General features: G+C 43.9%; 1 protein-coding gene across 4 annotated transcripts in view; it reads right to left on the bottom strand.

Moving 5' to 3' along the window:
* cntrob (centrobin, centrosomal BRCA2 interacting protein) overlaps positions 1-15,451 on the bottom strand; it is a 35,219-nt gene extending 19,768 nt beyond the window's left edge. Inside the window, exons 1-16 of one of the 4 annotated variants that reach the window (XM_031837568.1) lie at positions 15,159-15,451; positions 14,274-14,535; positions 13,927-14,116; positions 13,756-13,843; positions 12,076-12,142; positions 11,819-11,948; positions 11,401-11,517; positions 9,554-9,670; positions 9,239-9,337; positions 8,956-9,159; positions 8,459-8,626; positions 8,251-8,357; positions 5,806-5,910; positions 5,568-5,709; positions 5,143-5,317; positions 4,471-4,671 (exon numbers count right to left, since the gene is read on the bottom strand). In XM_031837568.1, the coding sequence (XP_031693428.1) occupies positions 4,471-4,671; positions 5,143-5,317; positions 5,568-5,709; positions 5,806-5,910; positions 8,251-8,357; positions 8,459-8,626; positions 8,956-9,159; positions 9,239-9,337; positions 9,554-9,670; positions 11,401-11,517; positions 11,819-11,948; positions 12,076-12,142; positions 13,756-13,843; positions 13,927-14,116; positions 14,274-14,533 (2,170 nt within the window). In that variant the 5' untranslated portion in view covers positions 14,534-14,535; positions 15,159-15,451. The remainder of the gene's footprint in view (positions 1-4,470; positions 4,672-5,142; positions 5,318-5,567; positions 5,710-5,805; positions 5,911-8,250; positions 8,358-8,458; positions 8,627-8,955; positions 9,160-9,238; positions 9,338-9,553; positions 9,671-11,400; positions 11,518-11,818; positions 11,949-12,075; positions 12,143-13,755; positions 13,844-13,926; positions 14,117-14,273; positions 14,536-15,158) is intronic. The other 3 variants (XM_031837569.1, XM_031837570.1, XM_031837571.1) reach the window with 3 other exon arrangements.
* Between the last annotated feature and the right edge of the window lie 2,488 nt (positions 15,452-17,939).

Here is a 17,939-nt window from a genome sequence, read left to right as displayed (position 1 = left end):
TGAGCACGTGACAGAGTCTGGAGACGCCGTGGAGAACGTTCTGCTGCCTGCAACATCCTCCAGCATGACCGGTTTGGCGGTGGGTCAGTCATGGAGTGGGGTGGCATTTCTTTGGGGGGCCTCCATGTACTAGCCAGAGGCAGCCTGACTGCCATTAGGTACCGAGATGAGATCCTCAGACCCCTTGTGAGACCATATGCTGGTGCAGTTGGCCATGGGTTCCTCCTAATGCAAGACAATGCTAGACCTCATGTGGCTGGAGTGTGTCAGCAGTTCCTGCAATAGGAAGGCATTGATGCTATGGACTGGCCCGCCCGTTCCCCAGACCTGAATCCAATTGAGCACATCTGGGACATCATGTCTCGCTCCATCCACCAACGCCACAGACTGTCCGCTGCACCACTGACTGTCCAGGAGTTGGCGGATGCTTTAGTCCAGGTATGGGAGGAGATCCCTCAGGAGACCATCCGCCACCTCATCAGGAGCATGCCCAGGCGTTGTAGGGAGGCCATACAGGCACGTGGAGGCCCACACACTACTGAGCCTCATTTTGACTTGTTTTAAGGACATTATATCAAAGTTGGATCAGCCTATAGTGTGGTTTTCCACTTTAATTTTGAGTGTGACTCCAAATCCAGACCTCCATGGGTTGATAAATTTGATTTCCATTGATAATTTTTGTGTGATACACTGTATATACAGTGCGCAAAAAAATTAAGGGAACACTAAAATAACACATCCTAGATCTGAATGAATGAAATATTCTTAATGAATACTTTTTTCATTACATAGTTGAATGTGCTGACAACAAAATCAAACAAAAATGATCAATGGAAATCAAATTTATCAACCCATGGAGGTCTGGATTTGGAGTCACATTCAAAATTAAAGTGGAAAACCACACTACAGGCTGATCCAACTTTGATGTAATGTCTGAGGATCTCACCTCGGTACCTAATGGCAGTCAGTCAGTCTGCAAGTCACCGAAATACTGCTGTGAGTAATAAGCGTCGCTCCTTCACGGTTGAATTGGCAATGGCGAAAGAACGGTCCTTACGCCAGCGTTCAATGGAAAGGTTTGTCTTAAAACAAAGAACCATGGGATATTGCCGTTTACCTCTGCTCATTGGCTATCTACCCAGCTAGATTTCAAGACGATCGGTCATTGGGTTAAAATACAGTCAATGAACGAGACAGTGGTCATATGATTGGTGTACAATGGGCTCGTCACTTGTTGTCTTCCAATCGCTTTTTCCGGGTCAATACGTCCCGCAAAATGACCCATCAAGTTTGGTTGTGTTACAAACAAACAGTTGATTGCAAGGAAACCAAACATGACTGGATAAAGTCAGGGAAAGTCTGTCTATTTCACATTGGAAATTACGTCGAAAATTGAATGACACGAAATTCAACGAGATAAGCGTTCACAAAATGTTTCGTGTTAGGCTATAAAAAATGTATTTAACCGAACAAAAGACCATTCATTGTGTAACAACGAGCCTTGGGATTGCAACCAGAGCAAGATCTTCAAAGGTAAACGATTTATTTCAATGCAATGCGATTTTGTTACGCAAGTGCTGGTTGAATAAGTAGTTTGATATGGGGGTCTGTGCTCAGATAATCGCAGCGTATTCTTTCGCAATAAATCATTTTTTAAATCTGACAACGCAGTTGGATTAGCAAGACACTTGTATTTTCATGAATGTTTAATATGACTATTTATGTAGCGATCACCGTATGTTGTCGAATTTAATCCCGCTAACGGATTCAGTTAAAGATGATACAACAATAAAAAGAAGAAACTTATGTTTTTTTCCAATGTATTATCTAACAAGATCTATTGTGTTATATTCTCCTACATTCAATTCACATTTACACAAACTTCAGAGTGTTTTCTTTCAAATGGTACCAAGAATATGCATATCCTTGGTTCTGTGCCTGAGCTACAGTCAGTTAGATTTGGGTATGTCTTCAGGGGAAATTGAAAAAAGTAGGGGTGTCTGTGCCCAAAAACACTAAGGTAACCTGCCTAAATGACTACCGAACCGTAGCACTCATGTGCCATGAAGTGCTTCGAAAGGCTGGTCATGGCTCACAACAACATCATTATGCAAGAACCCCTAGACCCACTCCAATTTCCATACCACCCCAAAAGATGCACTCTATTGCACTCCACACTGCCCGTTCCCAATGCTATTCATTGACTACAGCTCAGTGTTCAAAACCATGGTGCCCTCAAAGCTCATCAATAAGCTAAGAACCCTAAGACTAAACACCTCCCTCTGCATCTGGATCCTGGACTTCCTGACGGTGGTAAGAGTAGTTAATAACAAATCCGCCATGCAGATCCTCAACACAGGGGCCCCTCAGGGTGCGTGCTCAGTCCCCTCCCGTACTCCCTGTTCACTTATGACTGCACAGCCAGGCTAACATGGTCCAAGCACACCAAGACAGTCGTGAATAGGGCACGACAAAACCTATTCACCCTCAGGAGACTGAAAAGATTTGGCATGGGTCCTCAGATCCTAAAAAAGTTCTACAGCTGCACCATTGAGAGTATCCGGTTGCGTCACTGCCTGGTATGGCAACTGCTCGGCCTCCGACCGCAAGGCACTAACAGAGGGTAGTGCTAATGGCCCAGTACATCACTGGAGACAAGCTTCCTGTCATCCAGGACCTCTACACCAGCCGGTGTCAGAGGAAGGCCCTAAAAAGTGTCAATGACTACAGCCACCCTAGTCCTACACGGTTCTCTCTGCTACCGCATGGCAAGCGGTACCGGAGTGCCAAGTCTAGGTCCAAGAGGCTTCTAAACAGCTTCTACCCCCAAGCCATAAGACTCCTGATCACCTAATCAAATGGCTACCCAGACTACTTGCATTGCCTCCCCCCCCCTGGAACGCTGCTGCTTCTCTCTGTTATTATCTATGCATAGTCACTTTAATAACTCTACCTACATGTACATTTTACCTCAATTACATCGACACCGGTACCCACGCACATTGACTCTGTACCGGTACCCTCCTGTATAGTCTAGTATAGTCTGTTATTTTACTGCTGCTCTTTAATTACTTGTTACTTTTTTTCTTATTCATATTTTTTTTAAACTGCATTGTTTGTTAGGGGCTCGTAAGTAAGCATTTCACTGTAAGGTCTACACCTTTTGTATTCGGAGCATGTGGCTAATTACATTTGATTTCACCCTGGTCACACCCAGGGCAGCATTATCGTATATTTAGCTCAGGTTGCAGAACAGACAATTGTGTTAGTGTGTGTCATTGTGTGTAAGTGTATATTTGGCTCTGGTAGCAGAAGGACGTGGGCAGACAAAATTGTGATAGTGTGTGTTAAGTTTGTATTAGTGTGTGTAAGAGTGTGTTGGCATTACTGTATATATTTTGGGCTCTGGTGGCAGGATTCAGGGAGACTGCATAAATCCAATTCCGACATTAACAGATTAGAGGTGAGATGACAATTAGGCTACTGCACAGTCATCTCACACACACCCGAATGTGTGAGTGCAAGAACCAACCACATACAAGTGGAGGCTGCTGAGGGGAGGACGGCTCATAATAAAGGCTGGAACGGAGCAAATGGAATGGCATCAAACACGTGGAAATCATGTGTTTGATGTGTTGAATGTGTTGAATACCTATAAAACCTATATATATTACCACGAGCCCGTCCTTCCCAATTAAGGTGCCACCAACCTCCTGTGATACCGACACAATATACATACACACCTGAGTTCTTGTCAGGTTGGTCGTTTCTGGCTGTGTGTGTGTGGTTGGTTCTTATATCCTTGTAGGGACCGAAAATCCCCAAAGGTTCCTGCATGGAAAATTCTCCCTCGTGGGGACATTTCCCACATCCCCATGAGGACAAATGCTATTTTAAACTCAGTGGTTAGGTTTAGGGTTAAAATTAGGGTTAGGATTACAATGAGGGTTAGGGGTAAGAGGTTTAGGGTGTGGGTTACAGGTTAGGGTAAATAGGATTTTGAATATGAATTCATTTTATCTCCTCACGAGGATAGAAGAACAAAACGTGCAAGTGTGTGTTTGTGCCTGCGAACATGTGTGTAACCGATCGGTGGGGGGGGGGGATGTGATAGTTAAAATAAAAGGATACTATTTTTGACAATATATCGTATTGTATGGACTATAAATCGCAATATTATTTTTTGCGCTAGTTGGCTGTACTTGCACCAAAACTCCAGTATATTTCCTTCATAGCCTGTTCTCCATCTTTTTAAATAGGGAGACAATTTGTTTTCAGCACTTTTATTTCGATGACTGATCAAAACTTGTTTTCTCTCTTTTGCCCCTGAGCAGCAGACATATGATGAGCAATAAGATTGGAACAACAAATCGCAATAAAAATCACAGCACATATCCTATCGTGAGGTCCCTAGCAATTCCCAGCCCTTACCGTCATGTTGGTGGTTTCTAGCTCGACGTGTGTGGGTACCTGTCATGTTGGTGGTGTCTAGTTGTGGCTCCAGAAGGTTGAAGGAGAGAGTGTGGTTCAGCACGCTGAGGTTTCCACTCTCTTCTCTTCCTGCCCCGCTCTCCCAACTTCTCTCTCTTCCCTCTGTTATCGCTCTTGCTTCACCCTCTCCACTTAATTCACCTCTCTCTCTGGAGAGTCGGAGGACCACTGCTTGAGCGTCTGGTGAAACAAATATAATAACTATACTAACAAAAATATAATAACAATAACAATAGAGAAAGCACTTCTCTCAACAAAGACACTGCAGGACTCTACAGTGCAATCATTATACACACTTTTGGGCCGGTGCAAACCATATTGATGTTACATGAGCACATTTGCAAAATTATTTTGGAGCTTAGAAATGGCTAAATAAAAGTGACTGACAAAAAAGATGGCAATGGGGGCTTGTGGATTTGCCTCCATTTACCTTGAAAGTTAATGTTTGATTTGAATATAGTCTCAGATAGACATTCTTGGGAATAGAGAATCAGTGCTTGATCTCTGGCACCGTTTGAAGGTTTGAGAAGCTAGCACTTTCAGGATTGAGTGGTCCAATCAGTGAGTTTAAGCAGAGTGGTTTAAAACATAAGGTCTAATCAGTGAGTTTAAGCAGAGCGGTTTAAAACATAAAATGTTCCTATTGATTACCTTGCGCCAAGCGAGCAACTTCCTCCCCCTCCTGCTCTCTCTGCACCATGTGCGTGTCAGCTGCAGCTCTGTACTGTACTGTAATGTGTGAACTAGATGATGGTTCCTGTAGTAGATGTTGGTTCATCCAGTCTTTGGGCTCGTCCCACAGCGAAGGAAGAGAAGACCCTTCTGCCTGCAAAACAAACACACACAGTACCTCTGCTGGCTGGCTCAGAAGGCCTTGACCATTGAAAAAACAGATGATAGCAAATCAACTACACCACAAGCCTAATTCAAGAGTCCCATAAGTATAGTTTTTGGCATGCTACACAGAACTAACATTTGCAGAGGCAGAAAGCAAAAGTGCAAGTCAGTATCTCTGTTAACAGGAGGTGACAGAAATGATCTGTGTAGAAACACTGTTTGAGTGTGAGTATATGTACCTGTGTGCTGAGCAGTCTCAGTGCTTCTGTCCAATGGGAGCGTAGTAAACTCTGCAGTCTGCTCACAAGCTCCTCTCTCTGCCCTTCGAGCCTCCTCCTGCTCTCCTCCAACAAAACAGACTGCTGCTTGGAGTGGGCCAGCCTGAGAGAGAGACACACACACACAAAATGGGCAGAAACCACTACGAGTGCAAAAACCAACCTGGTGTGATAAACTTTCTGTGTGTGTGTGTGTTACCTGGTCTGGTAGTCCTGGGTGAGTGTCAGTGTGTGCTGCTGGTGTTGCTGTAACTGGGAGGAAAGTTCTCTCTCATGGCGAGCACTCAGATCCAGCAGCTGATTCCTGAAAACACACGTCAAACACTGTGGAAGTGTGTGGGTTCAAGTTTCAATGTCACATGCACAAGTACAGTGAAATGCCTTTCTTGCAAACTCAAAACCCAACAATCAATAACAATGAAATACTATAAACACACGAGAAAGAAGAAGTATGGAGAACACAATAAGTAAGTAAATAAGCGTACTATATACAGGGTCAGTTCCAAAAGCATATTTACAATGTGCAGGGATATTGGAGTGATGAGGTAGATATGTATAGGGGTAAGGTGACTAGGAAACAGGATATAAGACAACAGAGTAGCAGCAGCTTGAAAGTGAGTGGGTGTGCGTGTGTGTAGACACTATTAATGTATGTGCATATTATGTGTGAGTGAACAGATGATGGAGTGAGTATGTAGGGCCCTGTGAGTGCGCACAGACAGTGCAAAAACAAAGTTAATTCACATAGTCCGTGTAGCTATTTTGTTAGCCATTTATAAGTCTTATTGCTTAGGGATAGAAGCTGTTCAAGAATCTGTTGGTGTCAGACTTGTTGCACCGGTACAGCTTGCTATGCAGAAGCAGAGTCTTTAGCAATTTTCCATTGACTGATATAGATGTCCTGGATGGCAGGGAGCTCGGCCCCAGTGATGTACTGGGCTGTCCGCACAACCCTCTGTAGCGCCATGTGATCGAGGGCGGTGCTGTTGCCATTCCAAGCAGTGATACAGCCAGTCAAGATGCTCTCAATGGTACAGCTGTAGAACTTTTTGAGGATTTGAGGGCCCATGCAAACTTTTTCAAACTCCTGAGGGAGACAACGAGGAACTTGAAATTCTCGACCTGCTCCACTGTCAATGTGGACTACTACGTTTCCTGTAGTCCACGATCAGCTCCTTGGTCTTACTGACGTTAAGGGAGAGGTTGTTGCTCTGGCACCACACTGCCAGGTCACTGACCTCCTCCCTGTAGGCTGACTTGTTGTTGACGGTGATTAGGTCTACCACCGTCGTGTTGTCAGCAAAGTTGATGATGGTGTTAGAGTCGTGCGTGGGAGTACAGGAGGGAGCTCTTTTTTGAGTGTCAGCATGGCGGAGGTGATGTAGCCTACCCTCACCACCACGGGTTGGCCCATCAGGAAGTCCAGGATCCAGTTCCTGAGGGAGGTGTTCAGACCCAGAGTCCTAAGCTTGGTGAGCTTATTTACAATGACGGCCTACACAGGCCAAACCCGGACGACGCCGGGCCAATTGTGCGTCGCCCTATGTGAGAATGAACAGCATTCCCACATAGGTATTTCACTTATCTAGGTGGGTGAGGGCAGTGTGTAGAGTGATTGAGTCATCTATGGATCTGTTGGAGCGGTATGCAAATTGGAGTGGGTCTAGGGTGTCTGGGATGGTGGAGTTAATGTGTGCCATAACCAGCCTCTCAAAGCACTTCATGATTACAGAAGTGAGTGCTACATGATGGTGGTCATATTAAAACATGTGGGGATTACAGACTGGGACAAGGAGGTTGAAAATAACCGTGAAAATGCCTGCCAACTGTCCTGCGCATGCTCTGAGAACACACCCTGGAATACCGTCGGGCCCCACAGAATTGTGGGTGTTGCCCTGATTGAAGACATTTCATGTGGTCCTCGGAGAGCGAGATCACCCAATCCTCTTGGTCGGGGAAGGCCCTCACACCCAGCACAAAGCATGCATAAAATGCATCGAGTTAGTCTGGTAAAGAGCCATCGTTGGGCAGATCACGGTTGGGTCTTCCTTCGTAATCCATAATGGACTGTAGCCCCTGCCACATGTGGTGGACGTCGGAGGCTGTGTAATATGATTCCACTTTGTTCCTATATTGTCCTGCTCGTTTGATGACTCTGCAGAGGTCATAGCAGGACTTCTTGTACTTATTCCTGTCTATGGCCATAGCCTTAGGGTTGTCTATGATAGCTGTGTGTGGTAGCCCAGTTCTTTAGTTTAGCACCAACATTGGTGTTAATCCAAGGTTTTTGATTGGGGAAGCAGCGAACCCTCACCGTGGGGACGTCATCGCTGATGCATTTTCTAATAAAGCCTGTAACAGAGGTGGTTAGCTTGTCAATGTTATCGGCAGTCTCAAAACATCATTCCAATCAGCGTTAGCAAAGCAGTCCTGAGGCATAATCTCTGTTTCTGGTGACCATTTATCAATGGAGCAAGTCACGGGTACTTCCTGTTTTAGTTTCTGCTTGTAAACAGTTAGCAGGAGTACAGAGTCATGATCTGATTTGCCAAATGGCAGACGAGAGAGGGCCTTGTATACTTGCTTGTGGGTAAAATAACTGTGGTCTAGGACTTTATCACCCCCTAGTGGCGTTTGTGTTTACCTGTGCTGTTCTTTCAGGGCAATGTGTTCCTGCTGTGAAGCTGACAGTCTCTCAGTCTCCTGTTTCAGCTTTACTTCCAACTGAGAATGCTGGGCTTCAAATCGGGCCTACACACACACATTTTGTAAACAAACCCCCAGACCCCCAAATTTGTAAACAACCCCCCAGAGTCATAAAATCTTGTAAACACAGACAAATAGATATGTACCTGTTCCAGAGCCCAGTCCATGCGCTCCGTGTCCCACTCTCTCCGCGCCTCCAGTTTCTCCTCCTCCAGCTGTAGCAGTCTCCCCCTCACTTTGGCCAACTCTCCCCTCACCTCCTCCAACACCTGTCTTACCTCCAACAAATGCTGCTCCTCTCGCTGCTTGCACTCCTACAAACAAACAAACAAACACACACACACACACACACACACACACACACACACACACACACACACACAGGATGGTGTCAATTTAGAATGAACTCCAATTCAAGATGCTTTGAGTTATTTAAAGGACATTGATTCCATTAGGTACACTTCATGCAAATATTTAAAAAAACACTTCATAAATGGAAATGCTAGTTAGAGACTGCTGTTAGTTGCTAAATAAGAGCTGCTTTCATGGCTTCCGTTTGCGTCAAACATGTTACTTAGTAACAATTTCAGTTGAATGATTTAAATGGACATTCCAAAATGTTGGACAGGAGAGACAAACCCACCCTCTCCTCTTGTAGTTGATTGGCTAGCTGGACTGTCTGGTCCTCCAGCGATCTTCTCTCATTGGCTGTTTGCTCCTGGAGGCAGGTCAGAGCAGTCTGGGCTTCCTGGGCATGTAGATGCAGCCCGTCTCGCTCCACACACAAGAGCTCACACTCACGCCTACAATCACACAGAGACCCTTCCAACTCCACCAGCCGCAGCTCCTACACACACACACACACAGACAGAGATAGGTGTAAATGATAGTTCGAGAGAATGTGACTGTGTGCGTGAGTTACTCACCAGCTGTCTGTTGGTTCTCTGTAGTTCCTCAGTGTGTTTCTGCTCTTGCTCCAGGGCCTCTGCAACCTGAGCCAGAGACTGCTCTAATTGACCAAGGGTCTGGAAAACACACATGCACGCACACACTCGTAGTGACATTTGTGAATCCTATGTATATGTTATAACAACAGCCAATGACAGTCGCGCCACTTGGTTTGGTATAAAGATGTGGGATGGTGTGGAAATGTAACCACTGTCAAATTCAAACAGAGCTATGGATGCAAGGCAGCAACATGTTAAATCTTTGTAAGCACATAAATACTGTGTTTGTGCTACCTCTTGCTGCTTTGTATGTCGTCTCTCCGCCAGCTCCTTCTCTTGCTGTAGTCTCTTCACTCCCTCACTCTTCTCCTGCTCATGTTTCCTCCAGCCTTCAACCACCTTAGCCAGGGTCTGATAGACACACAGGTTATTAGTAATATATGGTGACAGCTCCACCTTGGCCTCTGATATTTTCACCATATACAGTATGAGTGAAAAGTTTGGACACACCTACTCATTTGTATTTATTGGGGATCCCCATTAGCTGCTGCCTATTCTTCCTGGGGTCCAAACACACCAAAGCACCCACATTACATATAAAACAAAATATAAAACAGTGAACTATGTTTGTACTGAATGAGCTAAAGATAAAACAAGCATATCCACAACAGAACATTTTCAATACCACCATACAACATCAATGTGTGCGTAAGCATGTTTTTGTACCGGTGTCTCTCATTTAAGGGTATTTCTTTATTTGTACTATTTTCTACATTGAAGAATAATAGTGAAGACATCAAAATTATTAAATAACACACATGGAATCACGTAGCAACCAGAAAAGTGTTAAACAAATCAAAATATGTTAAAAGTTCATTTGTGGAATTTCTTTCCTTAATGCATTTGAGCCATCAGTTGTGTTGTGACAAGGGAGGGGTGGTATACAGAAGATAGTCCTATTTGGTAAAAGACCAAGTCCATATTATGGCAAGAACAGCTCAAATCAGCAAAGAGAAACGACAGTCCATCATTACTTTAAAACATGAAGGTCAGTCAAAACGGAAAATGTCAGTAACTTTTAAAGTTTATTCAAGTGCAGACGCAAAAACCATCAAGCGCTAGGATTAAACTGGCTCTCATGAAGACCACCACAGGAAAGGAAGTTAGACCCAGAGTTACCTCTGCTGCACAGGATAAGTTCATTAGAGTTAACTGCACCTCAGATTGCAGCCCGTCAGAGTTCAAGTAACAGACACATCTCAACATCGACTGTTCAGAGAAGACTGCGAGAATCAATGGATATTAAACGGGTGAAAATCTGTCCTTTGGTCTGATGAGTCTAATTAGTAGATTTCTGGTTCCAACTGCCATGTCTTTGTGAGATGCAGAGTAAGTGGACAGATGATCTCTGCATGTGTGGTTCTCACGTGAAGCATGGAGGTGGTGTGATGGTACTTTTCTGGTGACACTGTCTGTGATTTATTATATTTATTTAGGCAAACTTAACCAGCATGGCTACCACAGTGATACACCATCCCATCTGGTGTGCACTTAGTGGGACTACCATTTGTTGTTCAACAGGATAATGACCCAAAACACACCTCCAGGCTGTGTAAGCGCTATTTGACCAAGAAGGAGAGTGATGGAGTGCTGCATCAGATGACCTGGCCTTCACAATCACCCGACCTCAACCCAATTGAAATGATTTGGGATGAGTTGGACCGCAGAGTGAAGGAAAAGCAGCCAACAAGTGCTCAGCATATGTGGGAACTCCTTCAAGACTGTTGGAAAAACATTTCAGTTGAAGCTGGTTGAGAGAATGCCAAGAGTGTGCAAAGTTGTCATCAAGGCAAAGGGTGGGTATTTTGAAGAACCGAAAATCTCAAATATATTTTGATTTGTTTAACACTATTTTGGTTACTACATGATTCCATGTGTTATTTCACAGTTTAGATGTCTTCAATATTATTCTACAATGTAGAAAATAGTACAAATAAAGAACAATTCTTGAAAGAGTAGGTGTGTCCAAACTTTTGACAGGTACTATAGATCCTAAAGATGTGCATGTGTGTGGGAGAGAGCTAGAGAGAGAGAAACAGAGAGAGAGCAAGAGTGTGTATGAGTGTAAGGTGTGTCCACACCTTATCCAGCTGCTCGATCATGACGTCCTTCTTCCGGTCAGCTGACAAAGCGAGAGTCAATCTTTGCTGCAGCTCCAGAGCCTTACTCTGCAAAACCAGCACGTGCCGCTCACACTGCTAGAGACACACTTAACGTCACAAACCTGCAGCCAATGCACGTCACACTGCTCCCGACTAGGGTTGTCCCGATATCAGTATTGGGATAGTGGTACCGTGACAACCCTACTACAGACGCACAGTTACACACCAGGCAGCACCTGCCCCTCACACACACACACACACATCTGCCCCTCATACTGGCACATAGAGAGGGGTTAGACACTGACCAGGCTATAGCAGGCTAAAGCAGGGCTTATCCTCAGGAATTGGAAGGTATTGGGGCCAAAGATCATATCAGGATCAGTGTTCGTGTGTTTACCTTGCGGCTGGTCCTCTCCCTGTCTAGGCTCTCCCTAAGGAGAGTGGCTTCCGGGGAGGAGAAGACACCATCAGAACGCAGACGAGAAGAATAACGCGGGAACAACTCCTCTAAACCTCCTACCCCACCACTGGAGAAGAGAATAAGAAAAGTGCAATTTGTTTTACATTTAGTCAAATACGTACCGACTACATAGCTATTATAGAGAACACAAAAATATATCAAAAAACTAAAATAGAGAAGGTGTATAGTGTTACCCGAGTAGCTGTGAGGTGCTGTCACTGTTAAATGACTGGTTGGGACTCTCTGTAACACTGCTGCCTCCTGCAGCACAATAGAGGGAATACCATATTGTCAAAGTTTGTGTGTGTTTGTGAGAGTGGCGTGTCTGTCTGTCTCCTTTTTCTTCAGTGTGTGTAATCCATTCCCTGAATCCCAAATACAAATCAGCCCCCTACCCCCTAGGCACAGATCTAAGAGGATTGGATAGGTGTAAGCAATATGGTGGTGGTTCCACCTAGGGTTGGGTGATGTCAACCTCTGTCCTATCGTGTGATTATTTTCCCATAAAATATTGTTATATACGATGCGATCACCCCCAAAAAAGTGTGCTAAAACTACAGTTGTGCTATAGCGCAAAATAAAATGCAACTCAAGCCCGGTGAGGAGGATTTGATGGCTCATTGTGTCAAAAACCGGTAGCCAGAGAAAAAACAGGTAGCGGCAGGAGCTACTCCGGGCCGCAGGAGAGTCAAAGAGGGAAACCCGATAGGTATTCCAGAGGGAGATATGGCGAGGGACATACAAAATAGATACATTCCCTAGGCAATAATCCAAAAGGTGGGTCAGACAACCAGGAGGCCTGCGATCAGAGGAAGAATACAGGCAGATGATCACAGCAGCGCAATCCAGACTATTTTTTTATATGATTTGTCAGTACATTATGTAAATGTTTTGCTGATACAGTGGTTCAGTTATAGGTTTCTAGCCAAATAGAAAGCTAGCTTACACTAATAAGCCAAGGTTGTCAGTCACAGAACTTTGGTAGGCCTACTTCAAATGATGTCAATTAGCCTATCAGAAGCTTCTAAAGCCATGACATCATTTTCTGGAATTTTACAAGCTGTTTGAAGGCACAGTCAACTTAGTGTATATAAATTCTGACCCACTGGAATTGTGATACAGTGAATTATAAGAGAAATAATCTTTCTGTAAAGATGGAAAAATTACTTGTGTCATGCACAAAGCAGATGTCCCAACCGACTTGCCAAAACTATAGTTTAACAAGAAATTTGTGGAGTGGTTGAAAAACAAGTTTTAATAACCAAGTGCATGTAAACTTCTGACTTCAACTGTATATGAATGGTTAATGAGTAATAGGCCTGTGGAAATATTGAAAAATGTATTATGACTTATCAATGACAGTTGCACTTCTGATTATACTATTTACATAATTAAATGAATACTTTGCTTGTGACTGACAGGTAACAAAATAAAGAACGTCAAAGTGGAACTCCATTGTGGCCTTGTTTTCCGTAATTTTTTGCAAGAGGTAGATCTTGGTTTACATTTGGACTTGGCATGTGATCTTAGGCTTGAAAAAGTTGGTGACCACTGGGCTATAGCAAATAGGAATAGGCAAATTAGAATGTCACTTGTCCTGCGATACTTTTTACTCCACGGCACCAGTCAAGTTCAAATACGCTAAACCATCGTCGATCACATGTCGTCGCCATAGACGATGGCTGTCAATCATCGTCAATAGATAATTCCATCATAATATCGCCCCACCCTAGTTTCACCTCCATCATGCCCTCTGACAAGTCAGGTGGATTTTTTTATATACATTTTTTTTTACATGTTGTGGACATCTATCCATTCCTCTATGATCTGTGCCTATGGGGGGGGGGGGGGGGGCAGAGTTTCCAGGGTCTCACCCTCTGTCTCCAATGTGGGTGTGCTTCTCAGCATGGTTTGAAGGTGAGCTCTGACATTCTCCATGTCCTGGATATGTCTCCTGCCATTCTGCAACCAACACACCAAAATGAAGTCACACACACAATCGCACACATACAACAAACACGTGTCGGATGTAAGGGGTTAGTTACAGTGAGTCTGCTGCTGTAGTCCACACTGGTGTTGAGATTATCACCCATCTCCTCTACCAACACCCTATCTTCCTCTCCCTCCTCCTCCTGTCTCCCCCCGGGGGAGGGGGTGTGAAGGTTCAGGGGGGATCTAGCCATACCCCCTTCCTCCCCCCCCAGCTGAGGAGAAGAAAACTGAAATGACACCTGTCTGGAGACACACAGAGATAGTTAGAGTGAGACATGACACTGTCCATCAACCAGTCTGTCTATTTGCATGTTGAAAACCAAGTCTTATTTCTGGGCAAGAGGGGGGTGAGGTTGTTTCTGGGAGCATAGGGATTGTTTCTGGACAGGGCCAGGGTTACCTGTGAGTGTGGCCTGGTGATGGTTGACCTTTGGCCTGGAGATCTCGGGTGAGTTGCAGCGAGGAGTAGAGGCGGGCTGTGACCTCACAAGACTCATCCCACGGGGAACGGTGCGAGGAAGGCCAGGAGCGGATCAGAGAGGGGGAGGCTTGTTTAGAAAGGGAAGCAGTGAGGATAGAAATGGGGGGAGGAGAGGTGGGGGCTGATATATGCAAAGGTTCTTTGTCACTTAGTAGTTCTTCACACCTGGTTGATGCCATCCCTGAACAGAGTAAACACAGTCAGTGTAGAAAATACTGAATCAGTCAGAGTTTCTGTACAATCACCAACCACATGAGCTAGTTACAGTTGAGCTAGTTACTTATGTTCACAAATAATAACTTTCGCAGTGTACTCGTTCGTCAGCTAACGTTACTTAGCTAGCAAACTAACCAACGTTAACTGTTGCAGTACATTTGATTGTTCTAAAAAAAGTTCCTATTTAATTCGCTAGTTAATTAGCAACAAAATAAACCAAAACATTAACCAACTTAGTGAGCAAATAACACAGAGGTAATGTTAGTCAACTAAACGTTAACTAGGCAATGTTGATGCCGTTTGTTTGTTGTGGCAACGTCGGTAGTCCAGCAACAGGAAAGTGACTAACCCTAAGATTTGGCTGAATAAAGTTATGACGACGGCTAGCAATATATGGGAGACCAACAAGTGAGACATTACTAGCTACATATTTTCAAATCAAGCTGGCGTACTGTAGATTATAGTGACGCATAACGGTAAAACAAGCTCAGCTAGCTAACAAGCGACATTAGTTTAGTATGACTCTGGTTAGGCTAACAAACACACAATCCCACCCTACCTATCGGTTGAGAGTGGCTGTGTACGTACCCGCTACAATTGGAAAAATCCCGGGCGCGAAAAGGTAGTGTATAGCTAACTACTGTGCCAAGCTATCCTTCAGTGGTAGCTTCTAGCTAACGTTACCAGGAGGCTCTTTGGTACAGTACTAACGTTAGCTAACGGGGAAAAAAATCAAACTCCCGGGGCCTGATTTAAAAAACAATAATAAAAAAAATCGCGCTTGGTTGTGTTAACTAGTGGCACTTCCGCTTGTTTAAGATACGACACGTCCGGTATTGAAGTCCACACACCAGTCGTTTCCTTCTTCTTCTCTGGTATAATAATGGCGTTCGAATGTGCATGCCGCCACCTACTGCGCATGTTGAAAATAAAAATATCCCAAAAACGGAAAATATTTGTGGTGGTTGGGGAACCTTCATACAAACAGTTGTGTAAAGTACTCGAGTAAAAATAATTTCAAGTACTACTTAATAGTGGCGGAACTAGAGTTTTATACATGGGGTGGCCAGGGGGTGTCCAAGGTACTCGAGTAAATATAATTTCAAGTACTACTTAATAGTGGCGGAACTAGAGTTTTATACATGGGGTGGCCAGGGGGTGTCCAAGGCTACTTTGGGGGTCCAAATGTTGGTTATGTTTCCACTTGCCTCTAAAGAAAGGTGTATTTAAAGCATTCTTATTGGTTGGTTCAACTCTGATTTGATTTATTTCACCTTTATTTAACCAGGTAGGCAAGTTGAGAACAAGTTCTCATTTACAATTGCGACCGGGCCAAGATAAAGCAAAGCAGTTCGACACATACAACAACACATGGAGTAAAACAAACATACAGTCAATAATACAGTAGAAACCAGTCTATATACGATGTGAGCAAATGAGGTGAGATAAGGGAGGTAAAGGCAAAAAAAGGCCATTGTGGCAAAGTAAATACAATATAGCAAGTAAAACACTGGAATGGTTGATTTGGAAGAATGTGCAGTAGAAATAAAAATAATGGGATGCAAAGGAGCAAAATAAATACATTAATTAAATAAATACAGTAGGGAAAGAGGTAGTTGTTTGGGCTAAATTATAGATGGGCTATGTACAGGTGCAGTAATCTGTGAGCTGCTCTGACAGCTGGTGCTTAAAGCTAGTGAGGGAGATAAGTGTTTCCAGTTTCAGAGATTTTTGTAGTTCGTTCCAGTCATTGGCAGCAGAGAACTGGAAGGAGAGGCGGCCAAAGAAGGAATTGGTTTTGGGGGTGACCAGAGAGATATACCTGCTGGAGCGCGTGCTACAGGTGGGTGATGCTATGGTGATCACTCTCAGAGGGAGTTGTGCGCAAAAGAGAAAGGTGGCCATTGTTACTTCCGGTCCTAGTGAAAAGCCAACTGTCCTGGTTGATATATTATCAAATAGATATTTGAAAAACACCCTGAGGATTGATTATAAAAAACGTTTGACATGTTTCTGTGGACATTCTGGATATAATTTGGAATTTTTGTCTGTGTTGTCGTGACCGCTCTTTCCGGTGGATTCCTTGGCATAACTCACCAAACTAACTGAGGTATTTGGATATAAAAAATATCTTTATGGAACAAAAGGAACATTTGTTGTCTAACTGTGAGTATCGTGAGTGAAAACATCCAAAGATCATCAAAGGTAAACGATTAATTTGATTGCTTTTCTGATTTTCGTGACCAAGTTACCTGATGCTAAAGTGTACTTATTGTTTTGTCAAGCGATCGATAAACTTACACAAACGCTTGTATTGCTTTCGCTGTAAAGCATAATTTAAAATCTGAGACGACAGGTGGATTAACAAAAGGCTAAGATGTGTTTTTCAATATTGCACTTGTGATTTCATGAATATTAATATTTTCTAGTAATATTATTTGACAGTGGCGCTATGCTATTCAGCGTTGCTGATGACAATTACACCGGATCCGGGATGGATGGTTCAGAGAGGTTAACATGCATGATACCAAGGCTATTACGGTTACAGAAGTCATCAAAAGAGAGCGCCTGGGGAATAGGAGTGGAGCTAGGCACTGCAGGGCCTGGATTCACCTCTACATCACCAGAGGAAAAGAGGAGGAGTAGGATAAGGGTACTGCTAAAAGCAATGAAAAATATGTTGTCTGGAACAGAGAGTAAAAGGAGGTTTCTGGGGGTGATGAAATAGCTTCAAGGTATAATGTACAGACAAAGGTATGGTAGGATGTGAATACAGTGGAGGTAAACCTAGGTATTGAGTGATGATGAAAGAGATATTGTCTCTAGAAACATAATTGAAACCAGAAGATGTCATCGCATGTGTGGTGGAACTAATAGGTTGGATAAGGTATAGTGAGCAGGACTAGAGGCTCTACAGTGAAATAAGCCAATAAACACTAACCAGAACAGCAATGGACAAGGCATATTGACATTATTAAGGAGAGGCATGCTTAGTCGAGTGATCAAAAGTGTCCAGTGAGTAGTGAGGTTGGTTGGGGTCACAGCGATTCAGACAGCTAGCCGGGCAAGCTAGCATGGGGGTCTGTTTTTAGCCACCTCGTGCGTTTCTGTCAGTAGAATTATTGGGGTTCCGTGTGGTAGAGGGGATCAGTGCAATTCGCAAAAAAATTTATATAGTTATAGAGGCCCAAGAAAAAAGAAAAAAATTGTCCTATAGATCTATTCAGATAGCAGCCGATAAGACAGCTAACGATTAGCGGGCCGCAGACGGAGGAGCCAGCTGGATAACTCCCTCGGGCAGATAACGTTGGTAGTTCAGTTGTGAAGGCCCGGTGGGGCTCCGCGTTGGCAGTAAAACGGGTCCGGATA

This window comes from Oncorhynchus kisutch, linkage group LG12 (assembly GCF_002021735.2).
Source record: "Oncorhynchus kisutch isolate 150728-3 linkage group LG12, Okis_V2, whole genome shotgun sequence".
Lineage (NCBI taxonomy): Eukaryota > Metazoa > Chordata > Actinopteri > Salmoniformes > Salmonidae > Oncorhynchus > Oncorhynchus kisutch.
The sequence above is the reverse complement of the archived record's forward strand: the minus strand, read 5'-3'. Positions and strand labels throughout refer to the sequence as shown.